Source organism: Clupea harengus, unplaced genomic scaffold (genome assembly GCF_900700415.2).
Source record: "Clupea harengus unplaced genomic scaffold, Ch_v2.0.2, whole genome shotgun sequence".
Taxonomy (NCBI): domain Eukaryota; kingdom Metazoa; phylum Chordata; class Actinopteri; order Clupeiformes; family Clupeidae; genus Clupea; species Clupea harengus.
The window spans coordinates 1-22,500 of NW_024880041.1; the positions used below are offsets into that span (position 1 = coordinate 1).

General features: G+C 43.7%; 1 protein-coding gene across 1 annotated transcript in view; it reads left to right on the forward strand.

Moving 5' to 3' along the window:
* Positions 1-2,324: 2,324 nt before the first annotated feature.
* LOC105903388 (voltage-dependent calcium channel subunit alpha-2/delta-3-like) overlaps positions 2,325-22,500 on the forward strand; it is a gene marked incomplete at its 3' end in the record, with an annotated part of 38,412 nt that continues 18,236 nt past the window's right edge. Inside the window, exons 1-12 of the mRNA XM_042706080.1 lie at positions 2,325-2,358; positions 2,660-2,807; positions 3,326-3,407; positions 8,697-8,813; positions 10,091-10,150; positions 13,252-13,414; positions 14,375-14,506; positions 14,885-14,945; positions 15,654-15,804; positions 16,372-16,446; positions 16,904-16,993; positions 19,648-19,761. Coding sequence (XP_042562014.1) covers positions 2,325-2,358; positions 2,660-2,807; positions 3,326-3,407; positions 8,697-8,813; positions 10,091-10,150; positions 13,252-13,414; positions 14,375-14,506; positions 14,885-14,945; positions 15,654-15,804; positions 16,372-16,446; positions 16,904-16,993; positions 19,648-19,761 — 1,227 coding nt within the window. The remainder of the gene's footprint in view (positions 2,359-2,659; positions 2,808-3,325; positions 3,408-8,696; positions 8,814-10,090; positions 10,151-13,251; positions 13,415-14,374; positions 14,507-14,884; positions 14,946-15,653; positions 15,805-16,371; positions 16,447-16,903; positions 16,994-19,647; positions 19,762-22,500) is intronic.

Genomic DNA, 22,500 nt, shown 5'->3' on the forward strand with positions numbered 1-22,500 from the left:
TGCTGTACTGCATTTTATGTTTTTGATGTTTTTTGCCTGGACCCCGGAAGAATTGTCTCCACTATGGTGTAGACTAATGGGGATCCTTAATAAACCTAAACATAAACATAAACATAAACATAAACCGGTAACGTCCCTCTGACTGGCTTGATGATGGCCAGGGGCTTATACGCAGTCTGACTTAGGGTTGACAAAGATGCTAACCAGTGGCTATTTAGACCCAAGTGTTCTAAGCTTTCCAAACAAGGGTAGTATTTCAAGTACTATACAGTGCACAAACTTGGAGGACGTGCACACCCATATGAAAAGCTCCAGTTTTTTTTAAATACAATCTAGCCTTCTTGGCAATTTCAAGAAGAAAACCCAGGTAAATCATCGAACGTGGGTATGTAGCCTACATTGGGTATGCACAAATGTATCGAATTATCTTGATGCCAAAAAAGGAAACGACGTGCCTTTACTGACGTGCCTAGCATCCAAGCTAGATAGCCCTCACATTAATAATTAGCCTACGTCAGTGTTTCCCAACGGTGTGCATGAGAGGATGCACATAACTCTGCGATGTCTGGCTGAAATCTTAAATCTCTTCCCACACATTCTGTGCCTGTATTTAGTGTCATGCTCGTCAGAGCTGAGAAACCCACTCTCACAAAGTACGTCGTTGCAAAGGGCATCAATGTCTTTTCACTGAGGTGCGTTCTTATGTCGCGTTTGACAATGTCTGTCACACCGATTTGATTTTGCACACAAAAAAAGCTAGTAGCTTGGCTAGCAACAACTGTAATGCTGCTAACATCCTTATCCGAGGTAGACTTGGAAGAGCAACCTGGGTTGCTATCGCCGGCAGGTGCATCCTCGTTTGTAGGCCTTCTACTGGTAGTAGCGGTTGGTGTCTCTCTGGACCGGGGATTAACTCTTTTTAACCGTTTATCCATTTTCGTGCAGCAACCGGATTGAGCTCCCGCTTCTCTACACAGGGCATCAGCGAGTGGAATGCTGACGAGGGAGCTTACCGTTGTGCCTATGTTTTGACTGTAGCTGTACCTGTAGCTATTGTTGGCAGTGTAATTATTTCGCTGAACACTACAATGTATACATGAGTGTATTTTTGGCATTGCAACTGTGCTATTCAGACTTTTGAAGATGTCATGTCTATTTATAGGTCAGTTTAAAAATGTAATGGGCTGTTTCACTTTGAAAATGCAAATCACATTCCCCCCGCGTACCCCGTACTTCCCTTTGCTTACACCTAGGGGTACGCGTACCCCAGTTTGGGAAACACTGGCCTACGTGAACTGACCGCCAAGTCTGTGAAGTGACGGCCAAGATTTTTTCTCTCTCAGTTCAATTAAGTTCAAATAGACTTTATTTGTTGACATGACTATAAACAACATTATATATAGCTTAGGGATAAAAATAACACACAATTGTTTTCTCTTTTGGCACGCATTTTATCTTAATTTATAGGTAGACATAGCCTACCTCTCCAACCTACCAATGCCAATCTCCCTTCAAAAAAGAAAAAAAGAAAAGCCCCGGGCAAACTTGACGTAGCCCCTGATCTTTTCAATTGCGAGAAACACCCCTGAGGCTAACCCATGGGGAATACCACACTGGGGCATAAATCATAACACGCTGACTCGCTAACAGAAAATGAACATGGAGGGAAACCACAAGACATTCTAAAGTAGAACACTACACTACATGGAGTTAAACACTTATCACTCGTTCTTCCATTCACACTGCACCATGGACTATGCTACGTCACTCATACATACACGGAAACAAACACTCCCGCTGCATGCTACAGTATCTTACCGCTACAAATATTAAATGTAGCCCATATGCACGCGTTTCATGATATTTGATCATTTTTGTGATGTTTTATTATTTTCTTTTATATTCAGCTCTTGGTCTCCTGGTCTACTGGTTGCTACAGTCGGTTTTTTTTCTGTCGACATGTTAATTCACATTATATGTTTTTAAGCCATATTTTATCTACACTTTCCCTTTGTTGGAGACAGTTACGGCAGTGATTACCTCTCGGTGGCGTTCCTGACGTGGTGCGGTTTGCCAAATGACCGGCGATAACTGCGCACGCTCCTGTCTGAAAGTTTCGCATACATCCACCTTACTCTACTATATGCGCGTTCACAACATATTGAGAACTGCAATCCATATAAATTCGCAGTTCGGAATTCCACCCCCTCCTTCTTCCCTCACCAACCCCTCCTCCAACGCAAAAGACTTGGGTTTTCTATCGTCATCGCACTGTCAGTGCCTCGTGGCTCTCTTGACAGGGTGACCCGAAAGTGTTGCTTATCATGGCCACCGGACCCAGTGCAGCCGCTCTAGAAAGTAACCTATGCAATAACATGCCCTGATAAAAGGCATTATCGGAGACAGTTTCTTTGCGGTTCACCGAAAACAATCCCTACCTCTTCCATCTTACTGTTACGAGCCCTCTGGCGGCAAGAGGCCACTGTAGATGATCGTTAGGTCACACTTTCCTCTCTCCACGGACGTCCAGCTGTCCTTTTGACAGTTGCCCTTTCGCGTTTCGCTCAAGAAGCATCACGGCATGCACGGGTAGCACGGCCGATTTTTTTTTTGCTCGGGGATTAAAAGGGAGAACCCCGTGGAGCTTTTTTGCGAACAGCTGGCAAGCTTGAGCGGCAGTTAAGATGCAGTGGAACCGGGGATTTGTCTACTCGCAAGTGTTACTGTGCGAGTTTTCTGGTTTGGATTAGCCCAGGTGTGACTATCGTGGATGTTGCCGGGTCACAACAGGGGATCCCACTGTCAGTGTGAGTCCTTTGTCTTCCAAAATATATATTTTTCTGTGCGTTATGTTTTTTGCGCCAGTCCAGTTTTCTCCTTGCACTCAAGATTTTCTTCTTTTGCAGTTACAGATGATTGACCTAGGTTCACGTAAAAATGCACTAGTGGGACAGACATAATGAAGACATAAGTAGTAGACTTATTAATGTCACTTATTAATAGCGGTACTGTTTTACTGAGTATTTGTGAAGTGACTTGACACCTTAGTTTAATTTAGCCCAAGACAGATGCATTTTATGAAAGGTTCCTTTGCTCTTCGCACATCTGTAACTGGTAATGCTACTCCACATACCTTATCATTAGACGCCAATTTTGCTGAACAAATCATGACAGACTAAAACTATTTAGGGCTGTGATAGCAACACACTCCGATTTACATTAAGACATTCCGTTATATGTCAATTAGAATTACATTGCTTCAGTAAGTTGTTTTACAATTTGTATTTTATTTTGAATGTCACTTTGCCTAAATGTCTGCTGTCAGGGTGAAACTGTGGGCGTCTGCGTTTGGAGGGGAAATAAAGTCCATCGCTGCGAAATATTCAGGATCCCAGCTGCTGCAGAAGGTGGGCTACCCTTACCCCTTTCCCCTATCTATCTATCTATCTATCTATCTATCTATCTATCTATGTATCTATCTATCTATACATCTATCTATCTATCTATCATGAGAGTCAGAATTCATGCATAGTAGACGGTCCTAGTTTAATGCTGTGCCATATCTATGCTGCTGATATTCACAGTTCACATGGGTACAGATGGCTGAAGCAGGGAAGACTCAGGTGTGTGTGGCTGTGAGACTCAGCTGTTCTGCTACTGCTGTGTGTGTGTGTGTGTGTGTGTGTGTGTGTGTGTGTGTGTGTGTGTGTGTGTGTGTGTGTGTGTGTGTGTGTGTGTGTGTGTGTGTGTGTGTGTGTGTATGTGAAAGCATGGTCCATTACCCTTAGTGCTCTTCTCTCCTGTGATCGCATCTCTAGTTCATCCTCCTAGAGTTTAGCCTCTGGACTCAAATAACCTGAGGGAAACATAATGAAAAGATTTGTGTGTATGTGTGTGTGTGTGTGTGCGCGCACACACGTGCACACCCATGTGTTTGTATGTCTCAACATGTTTGAGTTTTCCTTATAACGGCACACAAATGTGTTTTTTAGCCAATAGGTTGTTCAGAGAGTAGGCCAGTACATAGTTGTCACTGGAGAACATAGAGGTGATTGTAGATCATAGAGGAGAGTAATTTATGTTTATGTCACACATATGTCCAAATACTTCTATAGCATTTGGACAGCTGCTCATGTCTCAACTCACATTTCCAGTGGAATCATTCATGGTGGCTTGCACACTACAAAATCCATTTGCAAAAATAAAATCACCCAGGTTATAAAATATGTTTTAGTTATTATGTAATGCAATCCTGTTTCTGCAGCCATTGTGTGAATGGAAACGAAGTTACGGTTGAGTTATGGTGTTTACATTCTACACACTGTGTTAAGTCAGTGTATTTGTGGTGTGCAGCATGTGCACACATCCATGTCTTTAAACCTCATGGCCATATTGCTGGCATAGTGTGTGTATAATTACGCTTTGCTTAGTACATGTTAAATGAACCACAAAATTGCACACATGATAAATACAGATAGCGGTAGATTTAAAATGGCAAAGATAAAATCTTATATAATTATATCAATCAGAATTGTTACAGGAATCACGATTATTAAAATTTTTTTTTAAAAAGTTAGTCATAACTATGACTTGAATGAAATCAACATGTTTGGCATCGTTGGACGAAATCTGTGTTCCCCTATATCAGTGCGGTTAAACATGTGGTACCTAACAACCTTGGTGCAGTGCTTTGCGGCAGTCATTTTTCACAATCAGCTGTTGTTCAAACAGATCCGGTCACTGATTTTGCTGCGATCAAAGTGCCCTCAACTGCAATGTGAATGTTAAAAGCTGGAAGCAGCTTAGTATTTTCTTACAAATACTGTAAAACTGAAAACAAATGAAACAATTTCTATTAAATTAAATTTAAGTGAAGTCAGAAAAATGCTCAAAACTAAATGTGTAACTTTTTTTTACATAGAAAGCTTTATATATGTCTGTATATATTAATGTATATCCATTTATATGTATATAAATTTAGGTAGTTTAGATGAATGAATCTGAAAGAAATGCCGCATTAAATGTATCACTACATACCATAAAATGCTTTAAAGTGCATCACACTTTACAGGTATGCACAACCCACATTAAATCTAATCATTGTATAGGATTATGTAAAAGTCTGCCTCTATAATATCAAATGTGAATTGATCCATTGATTTTTTTAGTTGAATAGTTATGTTGTGATTGAACAGAGCTTAAGTTGTTATTCCTTAAGCAACCTTCGAAGCAGCATGTTTTAGTTGTACACCATCAAACATCATCAGAGTGTATTTTAAGGACTATCATGTCTCTGTCAGTGTTTATATCGGTGTTTTTATCAGAGTTTAATTCAAGAGATTTTTTCTCTGTAATTCGTTGTTACAAATGATCCATAAAGTGCATTGTTGTAGTACAAAATAAATGACCAGCAACGAAAAAGTGTTAAAAGTACTTGCCTGAAACTAAACGTGAACCATATATATATATATATGGTGTGTCCATGTATGCGCTTGTGTGTGTGTGTGTGTGTATGTGCATGCATTTTGATTTACCTGTGTGTGTGTGTGTGTGTGTGTGTGTGTGTGTGTGCATGTGAGTGTGTGTGTGTGTGTCTGTGTGTGTGTCTGTGTGTGTGCGCGCGCGTGTGTGTGTGAGTGAGTGTGTGTGTGTGCGTGCACGCTTGTGTGAGTGTGTGTGTGTGTGTGTGTGTGCATGTGTGTGTGTGTGTGTGTCTGTGTGTGCGCGCGTGTGAGTGAGTGTGTGTGTGTCTGTGTGTGTGTCTGTGTGTGTGTGCACGCGCGTGTGTGTGTGAGTGAGTGTGTGTGTGTGCGTGCACGCTTGTGTGAGTGTGTGTGTGTGTGTGTGTGTGTGTGTGTGTGAGTGTGTGTGTGTGTGTGTGTGTGCGCGTGTGTGTGTGCGTATATGTAGTGACTACAGTAACGTGTGCAGACTGGACTGTATTGTGTACTGTTGTGAGCTGAGCAGTGATGAATGTGCTGAGATAAATATCCCTCTCTCCAGAACATTCATCAGGGGGGGAGCCTCTCACTGCTCCTCTGTGATAAGAGTCCAGAGCCGCTCCACACCGCTGCGGCTGCCTCCACTAGCACTCCCATCAGCACTCACACATTACCTATATAATTACCTAGACACAAAAACAGGCCACTGTGTGTGTGTGTGTGTGTGTGTGTGTGTGTGTGTCTTTGTGAACTTGTGTGTGCCTTTGTTTGTATGAGAGTTTAAGCCAATGCAGACCAGCTGCAGAGAGACGCATTATTGTGTGTTTGTGTCTTAGTGATGGTATGTGTCAGATTATTTCTTTCAGAAATAGTGAAGTATATTTTGTATGTGTGTGTCTGTGTGAAAGTGTGTGTTTGTGTGTATTGGCCAACTCTCTTAGCAGCAGTTCGTGTTTTGTGTCCGAGACCGTTTTGATAGCCCATGACTGCAGTATAATTCCAGGCCGTGTATGGCATGTGGGTGATGGTGGGAGATTGCTCTCCCTGCAGCTATTGGCTGCATTTGTCGGATGGAGACGAGGCTGCCGTCTCACACAAACACCCGCTGCCCAGGAAAGAGCCATAATGGCCCCAGCTCCATTACTAGTCCAGCTAGGGCTACTGCCCTATCTCTGCAAAATCTACAGAAATTCCCCCTGTCTTTGTTCTCTCTCCTCTCTTTCCTTTTTGTGCAAACGTTTGCACTTTCTTCATTGTCCCGAACTTACAGACCATGACAAGGAGGCGGGGCCCATGCCAATATGTTCCTCCTCAGTCGTGCTGTGTGCGCGTGAGTAAGATCATTAAGGAGTAATCATTAGATCATCATGAACCCTGAGCCAACTCATACCAGACCTCTACCTCAGGCTCGTGTCCCATGGCGATGGGCCGTGGCGGGCCAGGCCTTAGGGGTGGCTGAGGGGGTTTGGGTGTCCATCCAGAGTGCCAAGGGTCTGCTCCCGTCGCCTCAGCCCCTAGTGCCAGAGGCCCGGGGTAATAATCACAGCTATTGATGAGGCTGGGTTCAGTGGCGGTGATGATGGGTTGGGGTGTGGGGGTTGAGGGGGTAGGGGGGCTGTGAGGGTGGGGGAGGCAGGGAGGACAGGCGTGAAATGAAGTGTTCCGCCTCGCTGCGGCTCCGCACTCTCCTTTTCATGGGGTAATTTGTCGCCCGTGTTCTGCTGTTTTCAGGAAGGGTGGGGGAGTGCAGGGGAGTGGGAATGTGGTGCTGCTGCATGGTAGTGTGTGTGTGTGTGTGTGTGTGTGTGTGTGTGTGTGTGTGTGTGTGTGTGTGTGTGTGTGTGTGTGTGTGTGTGTGTGTGTGTGTGTGTGTGTGTGTGTGTGTGTGTGTGTGTGTGCAAGTTTGCTTATATTTCTTTAAGTTGATGCAAATACTTTGGAGGTCCTTTTGTTCATTAATGTTTTTAAGCATATCATTGTATGAATACATCTGCATTGTTCTCTTTTATTTTGGGTGTAACGCATAACTTGTGTGTGTAAGTTTGAGTGAGATGTGCTGTATTTAATTAAGAGTGATAATGTTCGTGTGGTTTTGTGTTTGCGTCCCTATGACTCTGCTGTGCTGGTGAGTTCTGTCCAGCTTGGCGTGTATAGCGTCGCTCATCCTTTTCGCATCCTGCCGACTCAGCATCGTCGGAGGTGTAGTTCATTATCCACAGTCACCCAGGCTTGACACGTTATTATCTTTCTGCCGCACGCCGTCTCCATTTCAATTACCCTCCAACGGTGCATGGTCCCTTCGAATGTGGCCACACCCCTCCTGCTGCGGCCGGCCCACCCACATTGCCCTGTTCCACCATTCGCTCAGACCCGCAGCACCCCCTGAGCCAATTGCTGTTCAGCCTCACACAAGTCTGCCCTGGATCAGGACGCCTCTGCCGCAGACTTGCTGATGAGACTGACTGGAGATTTGACTGGAATGTCCTCATAAGCAAGATCAGGTGTGGAAGTCTGACAGTCCAGTGTTAAGGCTCAGCTCCGTTCCTACCAGGGTATAAGTGCTAGACTGTCTTCACAGTGGCTGCTGCCGACGACTCCATGTAGAACTCCTGCCTTCTACCTCCATTCTTCCTTTCCATCTTCGCTTTCAACCATTCACACTTTTAAAGCACCATTCATCCATATATTTTGTGTGTGTATTTGTGTGTGTGTGTGTTTCTCTCTGTGTGTGTGTGTGTGTGCGTATACTAGTAAGCGTGTGTGAGTGTACTAGTATAAGCATCCTGTACTGATGCTCCCTACACCTATGGTGGAGTGATTGACCCAGCAATCTCAAATGTTGCCCTGTCCCTGACCCTAGTCCTGGCACAGCTTTGGACAGATAGCATAGATCACCTACTAGAGCAGAAACTGCATGCCATTAAAAAGCACCAGCGCTATTTGTCAATGACAGAATATATTACACCCATTACCCTTTCCTCTCCTGTATTTTTCACTTTTATCCGTTGTTTTGAATTAAAACGGAAATGATGAAAGGTGTCCTTGTTCTCCAGGTTTTAACCGTATTTTGGTTGCAGTCTAGGTTCTACCGCATTTAATATTTTGAATGCATTTTCGGAGGCATTAACGCTAAATATATCCTGTCTTTTAAAAAACGTGATTTGCCTTAAGTGTGACTGTGGATTTTTGTTTATTTTTTTGTCATTTATGTCCAAAGAAGAATGATAATGTATTAATTATGAAACCTTCTTGTAGAAATACAAAGAGTTTGAGAGAAGAGGCCGAGTAGAAGATATAGATGGCGCAAAACTTGTGAAAAAAGTGGCAGAAAACATGGAAGAGATGTTCCGGAAAAAAGCAGAGGCGGTACAGGTATGTAAATCATGACATTAGCCTCCCTTTATCCCAAATACTAGCCTATTTATAACGCTATATTTATCAATATTTGAAGTACTTTTTTGAAATTACCTATAATTAATAGCAAAATGTTTTTCTTAAAAGTTCTTTGGTTGGTTATTTCGTATGAACGTTTTAATACTGTAGCTTACAGTCAGTCTTTTTTTACATTTTGTAATGTAACATTTGCCACCCTTCAGGTGAAATCAAACTCATTAATGGGCCCGGTCGGCTCCGTGATATGGCTTAGACTTAGTAGTTGTACAGGAAAGATTCATTACAAGGTAATATCATAAACGTCGCAATTATGGCCTCCCCTGTCATTTGGATGTGGAAGAGATTCGCGTTCATACCTAGTAATTGTTTCACTTCGTGTGTGTTTGGAAGAGATAACGCTATCTCAATCCACCAGATTGGCGAAATAGTGACGTCTGCTCTGAACTGCAGGTGCAGGCTACATTTAAAATGAAACATGCTTACTCATAAATTCATATTCACTGGTTGTTTATTAAATGGAACATTTAGAACTGTGTAAGAATTGGTATTTTCTATTCTTATGTAGATACTGTCCCACCTTCCACCTCACAAGGAATGTTGCGTTAAAGTCCCATTCGCCACCGAGACTCAGCAAAATGTAGGCTGACAAAAAAATAAATAGAAAAACGGTTGAAAATATCACCCCAAAAGCAGCGCAACAAATTAATATTTTTTTCCTGTTGGATAACAATGGTATAGCAAATTTCATTATGGGAGGAACCATGTCATTTGACGATATATGCGCAGTTTAAAAAAAAAAAGTGAATGGATTGGCTGGTGTGTGGTTCATGCGCGTCAGACCAGTTCTACAGTCAACTGCAATAGGGAAATTATAATCAGTTATGATTGCATAGCCCATCGGAAAACACTGAGGTCTCATACAGACGTGAAAGCAAAGTTATTTCATGCTTGTCAGTTATATTAGGATTACAAGCGTTTACACGTGTTTTACGGACTGAAAGATAAACCGTGGATTTCACATTGCACCCAATATTTTCAGTAAAGCCTTATTAAGTGTTAAGCCGATCAAAAAAAAAAGTAAATCTAGTAACTGGAATATTTTACCCTATTTGTGTTATCAGTTGCTCTCAGTTCCAAACAAATCAATGTATTCGATGCTATCTGCAAGCTTTGTACATGACTCGTTTATAATTGTCCTTCAGTGTCTCAAAAAAGCTGATAACACTACAGCACCCTTACCCCCTCCCCTCTCACAGCGCATCGTGGAAGCAGCCGAAGAAGCACACCATGAACATGAGGAGAATCCAGACCTACAGGTGAGAGAAGAACCCAACATACGCAGAAATATCATCAAGCAAATCAGCACTGGAGTAAGGTTGGCTATGGAAGAGTGAAATAAGCCATATATATGAAATGAGACGAATAGGCCATCCTTAACACTAATGTCTCTAACTGCTACGACCACTCCAGAGCAGATAATGCCGTTTTATGCAGAACATATTTTAAGGGTTTCTGTTTAGAACCGAGCAACTGTTTAATCGAGGCTAACACCGTATAACCTTCGGAGTGATCTGAATTCCTTATCTTGGTTCTGTAATTATATTTCCCCACCAAACATTGTGACCACAGAAGTGATTTTTTTCATATGTGTTGTGTGTACAAAATTAATATGATTGTACAGTTCTGTTGAGCGCTTCACCATACTATTAGGCCTACGTGCTGAGGGGAACCATTCCTGCTGCCCCCTCCCGCAGTTTTCAGGAAGAGCAAGATGAAGTCTGGCTTGAGCCAAAGACGAGTCTCGGCTGTTCTCGGACAGTTCTGCTTTCATTTTCTCCAAAACGATCTAACGACTAATTTAATTCCGTTTGACCAATACTTTCAAGCAACATTTCCTGATACCAAAATTAAGAAAATAAGTAAATACGTAAAAGACACCGAAGACGTCACCATAAAAAGTACTTTCTAGGCTATGCTGCAGTAGCTTGATTTTGGTAGGCTAAAACAAGTCACACGCAGATCTACTTTGTCACTTGAATCAGTCATGATTAAATGTATTCGCTAGTCATCTGCTTTGCTGAAGTCTCTTCTGTCGGCACATTGCCCACAATAGCCCATCACTTAATCAAATACCTGACGTTTTATGACACCTTGCGTTTTCACGCATGGTTTCCCACGTGTGCCTCAAGAACAGCCAAGGGAAATCATTTTTTCTGTTTTCCACAAAGAAGCTAAAACATTAAAATGTAGGATATGCTGGGCATGCCGGGGTATTCTTTAAACTAAAATGTACAAAAAGGTATTTGTTTTTACGCATGGCGAGTAAATGGTAATTTGTGCAGTTTTATGTAAAAAAAAAACTGCAGCTGTCAATTCCCGTATCCCTCGCGTGTCTCCCACCTGAGCTTGCGATCCAGCGATTGCAGCCAAGGTCCATTTGAACGCAACTGCACTACAGGATGCAATAGCACCTATACGCAGGGTTTCCCTCAGTTGCATTTAATTAACTGACATTTCATGAAAAGTTCGGTTACATTACTGGCATTTTAGCATGAATTTAAAAATGTACCTTCACGTGTATTTCTTAAAGGCATAATAATGTTTCGTGTTATGTGTAATTGTTTTTATTACGGTATATTTTTACTGCTTTATTACAGAATTTTTTGAAAATTGTGGATTTTACCCTGCAGTACAGATATGGGGTCATTGGTGTGTAACATAAAATAGTTTACCACTCTTAGCTTCGTGATAAAGTAAGATGCCTCCTTAACTATAGAAGTTAATATATTTGTGCGATTCTACAAAAATGAGAAAAGGCAATGAAATAGAAAGGGAATGAAATGGGGGCGTGCATCATGATGCATACGATTAGTCAGATGCTTTTTACTTACAAGCTGATTAGGTCATTTTGGTCGCTGACCAATGATGGTATGTACTTTAGACTATCTTGTTAAAATAGCCTTTTTATATTATGTACCATAGTCTCTGTCAATAAGAACAGCATGGATCATGAGATAGAAGCATTATATCATTTTCCGGCTTTAAAATGAATGTCTAACTGTTTCTAACTGACCGGTGCAACCTTGAGTTGCTGTTATCTTTCAAGTGTTTGTACTCACTGCACCATTTGCCACCCGAAGAAGGTGATTCAAATATCCTGAAGGTGGATCATTTCTCTTCAGAATGTCGTGTCTTACCCACTGGCTCTGGACAGAGCCCCCGGGGTGTTGATAACCAACAGGGCAGGTCTAGAGAGAGAGAGAGAGAAGGACAGGGGGAGGAGACTATGGACTGGAGGTGAAGTTCCAAGACTTTCAGGAGTTTAGGAGGGCAAGGAGGTGGAGTAGGAGGCCCGACTGTAAAGTTTGCAGACCCAAAGTCAGGTGAAGGGAGAACGATACGGTGTAGCTTTGGGGGTTAGGAGTGACACTCAGCAGAGCAGTGTATGGGGAGAGCTGCAGGGAACACTATTTAACCACACACACGCACACACACATGCACAAACACACACACTCCTTTCACAGTACTCTCCGTCTCAGTCCTCCCCCACTCAATGGCACACCACAGTGCTGTCACATCTGCTGAATGTGCACATTTGCCTTCCAACCCCCTCACTTCTCTCTCTCTCTCTCTCTCTCTCTCTCTCTCACACACACACACACTCACTCACTCACACACACCCTCCTTCATGTCACTGAGTTGACCAGCCGTGGTATGAGCTGTCACTGGCTTTATGGTGGTGGCCACAGTTCCCTTCTGCCCTGAGCTTGGCCTTGAATGCAAGTCACACACACACACACACACACACACACACACACAAGGACATATACACCTACACAGGTACACACAACACACAGCGTACACAAAAATCAATAACTATGTAACGTAAACGAAATGAAAGAGTCTCTACTCTCAGACAGACCACACACTTACCTGGGGTTACAATTTATAGATTGCCCTCTCAGATTGTTTAACTGCCACCTGCCAGTGTGTGTGATTGATAATGTGCTGGTTCTTAACTGCACTAGTTACGAGTTTCAGAACTGTTCTTTTGTTCTTTTCACACTTTCTGCACTGGGTAGAACTCAGACATGCTAATGAACAGAAAAAACTTTTTTTTCTTTCACGTTGATACCGTGTACATGAAACAAAAGCATACAAAGGTTCAGTGGTAAAGGGTTGAGCATATAGTTAATATACATAATATATATATATATATATATATATATATATATGCATTTACATATGTATAATTATATGTATTATGTATATTAACTCTATATATATATATAGAGAGAGAGTTAATATACATAATACATATAGTTATACACATGTAAATGCACAGGTATTTGATGTGCTTACACTGCAGCGTTGGTATTGCTTGTGAATGATGGTGATGGCTGACTCTCTTGTGCAGTATGACTACTTCAACGCCGTGCTCATCAACGAGGTGGACGAGCTGGGGAACAGTTTGGACATGGGCGGGGAGTTCCTCCTGGAGCCCAACGACCACTTCAACAACCTGGCCGTCAACCTCAGCCTCAGCGTGGTGCAAGTGCCCACCAACATGTACAACAAAGGTACTGAGGCAGGGGAGGGAGGGGGGGGGGCTGCGGTGCTCTCTCCTTCATCACAGCATGCAGTCAAAAACACTGCTTGAAACACTAAAGAACATCTTGCAAGTGAATTTCTGCACATAGTTAAAACGTTTTAAATCTTACAACGGTAAACTGTGAGGAAATGTTATTCCCTTTGCAAATCTCTTGCTTTTAAATGTAATTTATAATAAAAAATGCAATCATTAATGCTTATAAATCTTAATTATTGCAAACAATAGTGAGAGATCTTCAGGTATTTTGACTGAGCAAGGGCCTTTCAATTTAGCGCTGGGTGGGATAGATTGCGCGGCCGGGGGCCAGTGGTTTCTGAGTGACGGCCATGCGGTCACAGACGGGTAAGGGCAGTGTCATACGGTCAATAGCCACCCACTGAGGAGAGAAAAGGACAGTAAGACAGGACAGGAGGCGTCTGAAGACTTAATGCCACTCAAGTCTGGATAAATATAGGCTTCCTTCCACCACCTCCACCCACCCCCCACACACACACACTCTGTTAAGGTATGGGGCTGTGTAATTTGTCTTAATGGCTCTGCCTCTCTTTTGTCTGCTTGTAATTGACTCCTCAGTGGGCTTTTGCTTTCACCCCCCACCCGAGCAGGACAAAGGCACAGGCTGCCTTATGAGCTTACATGGGGCTTTAGTGCAGATCAGAGGTGGATTGGGGTGGAGTGATTTAGCCTCCTGTTTTGATTGGGGTGGACTGATTTAGCTTCCTGTTTTGTGCTGTGATAGATGGAGCATAGAGGACAGCCAAAGGTCAACGTGTCTCTTTGTTCTTTTTCCAATAGCAAAGATGTTTCTCTTTTCCCATTCTTCTCCTGTCTTTTTCCCCACTTCCCTAACACCCACCTCCCGTCTTTTCTCTCCCGGCCTCTCCTTCCCTCTGGCTCTCCCGTCTCTCTTTGTCTCTCTCACTCTCAGATCCAGCTATTGTGAATGGTGTGTACTGGTCCGAAGCTCTGAATAAAGTGTTTGTGGACAATTTTGAAAGAGACCCCTCACTTATATGGCAGTACTTTGGAAGCGCCAAGGGTTTCTTCAGACAATACCCTGGTGAGTTTTCAGAATGTCTGCAAGTTCTCATACACAGACGGAGAGTGAGATATAGCTGTGAAATCAGAGAAAATCAGTATAGTCATGTAATCTCATGTGGTCTTACAGTATAATGAGAGACAGGGCATAATTATGGCAAATGATAGAGCTGGAGGTCTGCATAGTGGTAAGCCATATTACAAAGGACTCTAGATTTTAAACAGAATATGACATTATTATTTTATTTATTTATATGAATTCTATATAAATTCTGTAATTTCTACATTTGCATATCCTGTAATTTTTTTTTATATTTGACATTTTCTTTAAAATGGGTTTGCACCAAAATGTGTGTGAGAACAGTACTGTACAGTAAAGTATGTACTTTTTGTTTATTAGGTGTTAAATGGTACCCAGATGAACACCGTGTCATTGCATTTGACTGCAGGAACAGGAAATGGTAAGATTACAGAACAGGATGTTACCATCCTGAAGCAAAATCCCTCCTGCATAAAGGTACACACCTGCTAGTCACTGCCTTCAGTGAACGCAGATATACATTATAGGAATTATGGTCAAGTATGTGGGATGACAATGTATAATATAATCGTACCTAATTTAAATAACACTTTTAACCCATCTTATTTAGGACGGCACTGCAGAACACTGGTGGAACATTAATGTTAGTCCTGATGTGTGCTCGTGTTATGTGTTCCAAGCTGCTCTCTCTGGTGCTCCAGCTGCAGGCCTGTCTGCTTGGTTGCTTGGCTGAGTCAGGGGGACTCTGCACTCACCATGCTGATTGCCCAGGGTTGGAGCCTGAGAGGACCATAATGATCCATGGGAGCAAATTCTTTATTGCTACTGAAAAGAATCCCTGTGGGGACAATAAAGATTTCAATTGAAATCAATGAATTAGCTGCACATTATGCTGCGCCCCCTTTGCATCTGCATTGTGCCTGTCAGTCCATCATTTAGATTGAACCCAGTTCCATTTACTACAAGGGCCCTTTGACACGGCAGGGGTTCTATAAGGTATTATCAGAGAATTTTGACTTGTCTCAGTAAATAACCTCTTCTTCTCTAGTCGTTTCACAATTTCTCCATCCCTTTATCTCTTTCTCTCTCTCTCTCTCTCTCTCTCTCTCTCTCTCTCTCTCTCTGTCAGGTATATCCAGGCGGCTACTTCTCCAAAGGACGTGGTGATCCTGGTGGACGTGAGCGGCAGCATGAAGGGGCTGAGGCTGACCATCGCCCGCCAGACCGTCTCCTCCATCCTGGACACGCTGGGTGACGACGACTTCTTCAACATCATCGCCGTGAGTCGCACACTGCCCAAAGAAAACACGAATCCAGTCGTACTGTTGGTTTTCATGTGTGTTCTTGTGAGGAAAGGTGGCTTCGGTGTATGTGCGTGCATATGTGTACTTACTCATTTGAATGCGGCTGAGAATGCATGTTTTGGATACATATGACTCAGGTCATGTGTTTTGGACGTGTCTGAGTTACCCGATGCATTCACAGAACAGGTTCTGTCGCTATGAACTGAGAGAACTCGTAACTGCCACAGTTAATGTATTCACATTTACATTTACATTTACATTTAGTCATTTAGCAGACGCTTTTGTCCAAAGCGACGTACAAGGGAGAGAACAGTCAAGCTAAGAGCAATAAAAAAGCATGGTGTAACAATAAATACTACTTTACATGAGAATTAGAAAAAACAACAACCTAGAAAAGAGGAAAAAGAAGTGCAGGAATGTAACTGCTGAAGTGCAAGTTAAGCGCTAGTCAGGTGCCAGTTAGGAGGGGATGATTCACATGCAGGGTTGTTGTTTGGGTGAATGGCACTGATTGAGTGTGATGTTCTGCTTGTGGGCTCACAGTATAATCAGGAGATTCGCTTCGTGGAGCCCTGCCTGAATGGAACCTTGGTCCAGGCTGACAGGGCCAATAAGCACGTGAGTGCCGCCTCCTATATCTCCTGGTCAAAACAAGAAGGATGAGCTATCAAAGGTCTATTCATATTTACAGGAGTAGGAGGTGCCCTGTGTGGGAGATCGTGTTCAGTTTTCTGTTGTGTTTATTTATTTATCTTCCACTATCAACTATGAGCAGACCTGAAAGTACTTTAAAGAGCGAAACAGAAAGCACATGGGAATGGTGGCAAGGAGTAGACCTCAGTAGAATACAGCACGGAATAGAAGTATCTGCTCAGAACAGGGATGCAAAAGGGGGAGGGCAGTGGACAGGGTATATAAGGGAAGGAATGGAGGAATATCAAGGAGACAATAAGAAAAAAGAAAAAGGACTTGTACCGTCCGTTACAGTCAGTTTGCATACTGGAGCACAAGCAGGAGATAGATACACGTTTGTTAGTTGTTTAGCGTTCATGTGACTTTTTTTTGCCTTCCACAGCATTTCAGAGAGCATCTGGACAAGCTTTTTGCCAAAGGAATTGGTCTTCTAGGTAATGCACTGACTGAGGCCTTCACCATACTGAATGAGGTAGGTCAGGATGTAGCTTCATCTGTGAGTTTTACAATTACTCTGAATGGTTATGTGCAGCTTTAGTGTCTGTATGGAATCATATTTGGAACCAAAATGACAACCACAACACATTCTGGATTAGTTATCCACAACACACTGTGGATAAGTGTGCATAGCTAACGCACAAATAAATCACAAGACACTGTTTAGGATTTTTACTATCAAATACGATGAAGTGGAGCAATGCTGGGCTCTCTTACTCAAAAAGTGAACAAGAAGTACTCTTTTAAGGTACTAAATTGTAAAATGAGTACTTTATTGTACTAATGGGGTGTGGAGTGCAAATAAGACCCTTTTTGAGGTCTGTCCTTTGCTGAGAGAACTGCTGCAGATTTGAAGTGATTCGGAGTGCGGGGCTGCTGGGCAGTAAGAAGGCCATGTGTCAGATTGTCTCCCGTCTCCTGGCCGCCTCCTCAGCCAGAGCTCAGAGGATGGCAGGGAGGGCTGCGGATCAGATGGGGACTGGGAGAGTCAAGGTGGCATGTTCGAGGATTTAGTGGCACACATTAATGTCCTTAACACAGACACACCCTTGGCTGTCCCAAGGAGATTTGAAAGAACGGAGAAGTGTGTGGGTGTATGTGTTTGCGTGAGTGTGTGCGTGTGTGTGAGAGACAATGTGTGTTGTGTGTCCTGTGTGTATGTGTATGTATGCCGCGTGTCTGTGTGTGTGTGTGTGTGTGTGTGTATGTGCATGTGTCAGTGTGTGTCCTGTGTGTGTGTGTCTGTGTGTGTGTGTGTGTGTGTGTGTATGTGCATGTGTGAGTGTGTGTCCTGTGTGTATGTGTATGTATGCTGCGTGTGTGTGTGCGTGTGTGTGTGTGTGTGTGTGTGTGTGTGTGCGCGTGTATGTGTATGTGCATGTGTGTGTGTGTGTCCTGTGTGTGTGTGTGTGTGTCCTGTGTGTGTGTCTGAAGCAGAAACGCCTCACCGGCGCCCCCCCCATTCCACCCTCCGCACACAGACACCTCTTTCCCGAGGCGTGATTAATAGCAGTAATTAAGTGCACTGATTAATAATGTCAATGGAGAAAACAGAACGCACCGGAGAATAGGGCTCAAAGTCAGTCCCCGCTCTCTTTATCTGCTCCATGTCAGGCTAGGCACCGCAGTCCGAGAGTCTAGTCCAGTCCTGATATCTTTGTCTCTTTACTTAATTAAAGCTTGGCAATAAATATGCTAATCAACAAAGTCTCAGACGACCCGATAAGGTTCTGATTGGTCTTGGAAATAAAAAAAACAAAAACAAGGCAGACTGGTCTTTCCAATGAAACTGTTTAACTACCAACACAAAATGTGCACTAAAACCCTTGACTTTCATTTGCATTGCTAGGGGGGGGGGGGGGGGGGGGGGTACACAAACCAAATCCCTGCCTGGGGACGGCAGCCTGAAAATGTCCAAATACCACATTGGACTTCCACAGCACTGCCATGGCTCTGCCTGCCCCTTAAGTGCTGCTAAGCGCTATGCAGATCTCTCTGCCGGTGACCATAACTGGAGGTATTTGTCATATTCACTGTAAATGGGAATGTGGAGCAGCAAGAGTCGCGCTCCCACGCTAGACTGAACCGCCAGGCCCATGGGGGGAGGGTGATTGATGGGGGGCTGGAGTCTTTGTGCTCTGTGTGCTCTCTCTCTCTCTCTCTCTCTCTCTCTTTCTCTCTCTCTCTCTCTCGCTCTCTCCCCCCTGTGCTTTCTCTCTTTCCAACTAACTCATACACACCCCCCACACACACGTAGGTACTCACTACACACCACAACACACACACACACACACACACACACACGCACACACGTACTGCAGTTTCCCAGTGCTCAGAGCCAAAAGGACCGAAAGTCCTTTTGCGGGGGGGGGGGGGGAATATGCTGATGTTTCCCACACAGATCGCTCCGGCCTCTCCTTTCTCCTGCACGTTCCCTCTGTGACGGGTCAATAAGCCACTTAATTATAGCGATGCATCTCCGCGGCTGGGATTAACGCACTCATGCCCCGGGCGTTATTTACGGACAGATTATCTGCCCTTTTAATACGGGGTGCGCTCAGTCGGCAGGGGCCAACATCAGATGTTGTCAAACACGCCGGAGACACACACTGACCTCTTGTCCCGGGCTCAGGGTGATCACAGGACTCGTTATGCCACAGTAGTACTGCACAGGCATCTGCTGCACGTAAACAACATTTATATGAGGGAGATTCGATGCCAAACAGTGGTACGAGATGAGGCGCAGAGCTGTCAGACGGCAGTCGGCTGTGTTAATGTAATAGACAGGTTTCAGTGAGGCATGAAAGCATCAGCCAATGTGATGTCCTGAGTTATGCAGTTATGCACTTCTTTGTTGCTATTGTGTTATTCTAAGCTTTTTTTACACTAAGCTTTTTTACACTACGCTTTTTTACACTACGCTACACAAATGTGTCTTTCAATGAAGAATGCCGTAATAAACAAACCCTAACTGAGAATGAACGAACGCTGAGAATCATCATCTATCAATTTATCTTGTGTTCACCATGAATTAATCGACTCCGTCTCAACCCTTTTGAATAATTAGGATTAGTGCCAAACGTTAGTACTGTATATCTACTAATGTGTCTTATTGTCTGCACCATGCAGTTCAACCAGACGGGGCGGGGGAGCTTATGCAGCCAGGCCATCATGCTCGTGACTGATGGAGCCACACAGATGTATGATGAAGTCTTCGAGAAGTTCAACTGGCCCGATAGGAAGGTGAGATGATGGAGGATCTTCCATTCAAATCTGGCACTATGCTGCACTCTTTCTTTACCTACTTTCTTTTCTCTCCATCCTTTCTCTACGTACTCTCTTTCTCTCTCTCTGTCTCTCTCTCTTTCTCTATGTACTCTCTTTCTCTCTCTCTGTCTCTCTCTCTTTCTCTATGTACTCTCTTTCTCTATCTCTTTCTCTCTCTCTTTCTCTACGTACTCTCTTTCTCTCTCTCTGTCTCTCTCTCTTTCTCTATGTACTCTCTTTCTCTATCTCTTTCTCTCTCTCTTTCTCTATGTACTCTCTTTCTCTCTCTCTTTCTCCCTCTCTTTCTCTATGTACTCTCTTTCTCTCTCTCTGTCTCTTTCTCTATGTACTCTCTTTCTCTATCTCTCTCTCTTTCTCTATGTACTCTCTTTCTCTCTCTTTCTCTCTCTCTTTCTCTATGTACTCTCTTTCTCTCTCTCTGTCTCTTTCTCTATGTACTCTCTTTCTCTATCTCTCTCTCTTTCTCTATGTACTCTCTTTCTCTCTCTCTTTCTCTACGTACTCTCTTTCTCTCTCTCTGTCTCTCTCTCTTTCTCTATGTACTCTCTTTCTCTCTCTCTTTCTCCCTCTCTTTCTCTATGTACTCTCTTTCTCTCTCTCTTTCTCTCTCTCTTTCTCTATGTACTCTCTTTCTCTATGTACTCTCTTTCTCTCTCTTTCGCTATGTACTCCCTTTCTCTATCTCTTTCCAGGTGTATATATTCCTTTCTCGCTCTTTCTGAGTTTTTCTCTCCTTACCTTTCTCATTGCCTCTCCTTCGCTGTCACGCACACCATTTATTTCTGCTCTTATTGGGGGTCCTGTTTTTCATTAGCTTGCATGTTCTTGGATTGTTTGCATGGCAATGTCATCTCTCTGCCTCTGACACTTTAAGGAATCGGGTTGTTACAGTTCTATAGAAACTGCTGAACACATCCCTTTACTGATATTTCTTTATACCTGGGCATGTTGAATAAACAGTTTTTGAGGTGTGTGTGAGTGTGTGTGTGTGTGTGTGTGTGTGTGTGTGTGTGTGTGTGTGTGTGTGTGTGTGTGAGAGAGAGAGAGAGAGAGAGTGGGTGTAGATATATGTATGCAGAGGTATACTGTATATATTCTATGTGCACCTCATGTGCAAGCAGCCGTGTTTGTCTTTCCTTGTGTTTGTCAAGTGAGCGTTAATGTGCAGACGATTCCCAACGCAGTCGTTTGGCTGAAACCATATGCTCGTCTTATTTCTACACGCTGAACCTAACCCAAACACGAGTGTCGCAACACGTCCCTTTCTCTGTACTGATGGGATTCCGACGGCACGTTTCCAACCCCAAGTCACTGAGCAGGAAAATGGTGTTTTTGGCCCCGCCGCAGGCCAGAAGGTGTGTGTAATGAACACACGTGTGCTACCGGGGACGCCGGTCACGCTGTAACCGCACCGCACCGCACCGCACCGCACCGCACCGCACCGCACCGCACCGCACCGCACCGCACCGCGTGCTGGAGAGGAGACCATTTATAGCCGCGAGACAGGAGCAATGGAGTGGGACATAGAGGAGGCGAGGAGGGGAGAGGAGAGGGAGCAACATGAAGGGGGACGGAGGGAGAAGGGAGTCGCGGAGCATAGGAGATGAAGACGGAGGGAGAGGAAGAGAGTGAGAGACTGTGAGCGGGCAAAAGAGAGAGGGGTAGGAAGAGGATGATGACAGCTTAAATATTTTCTGTGGATCTTACCCACTGGACCACTTCCTCATTGCTGTTCTGTTGGTCAAGTCGCTGTGAAATACATGTCCTCTGGTTGCGTTTGTCTAGCTTTTCCCATTGCAAGCATCAGAGAGTTTTAGGGAGAGAGAGAGGGAGAGGAGGAGCGGAGAGGTAAGAGGGTGCTGCGGGGCACAGGGGGCTCTCCCCTGAGGAGGAAGAGGAGGAAGAGGAGGAGGAAGAGGAGGCAGGGCAGCACCAGGGGAAGCCAGAGTTTGTTCTCACCAGACAGACAGATAGAACCAGGCCAGGATGATGGAGCATTGCAACAGTCAGTGATGGGGTGGGCGGGGGGGGGGGGGGGGGGGTGAAGCTGGGAGGATGATGTAGTCATTGGCAAGAGTGCAAGAGGCTGATAAAGAACATTTTATTACATTGCATTAAAAGCAGAGTTAGGAGAGTTCATACCCAGATTTGACTCTGAATACTGCATTTAGCAACCTGAAAAGCAACCAGATCTTTAAGGAGAAAAAGCAATGCTTATATAACGTAGCCGTACCATTTGTCCACTCCATGTCATAATTTAAGGACAATTACAGATGGTGCAAACAAGTTCAGTGCACTGCTTTATCCACTGAGACCTACGTATATACCTTTTAATGTAAGGCCCATATAAAGTCTGTATGTATGCATTGCAGAATGACTGCCATTGTACCGTTATGGGCCCTTATAATATGGCTACTGACTTGTAATTACAATGAAGTTCTGTTAAGATAAGTGAACGGACTACTTGGAATGATATAGAAAGAATGTAAATCAGAAGCTCAAAACCTTCGGCCAATGGCAGCAGTCATTATTCATTTTCAGCTGCCATTCTCAAGAACTATTAGACCTCCGGACGTTGGGATGAGCCATTCAATTCAATTCAATTCAATGAAACACCTTGCGGAATTCTGAAGAGCCAAATTATAAAATTCCTTGCCAGCACAAAATAACCATGAAGAATACATAAAAAGTAGT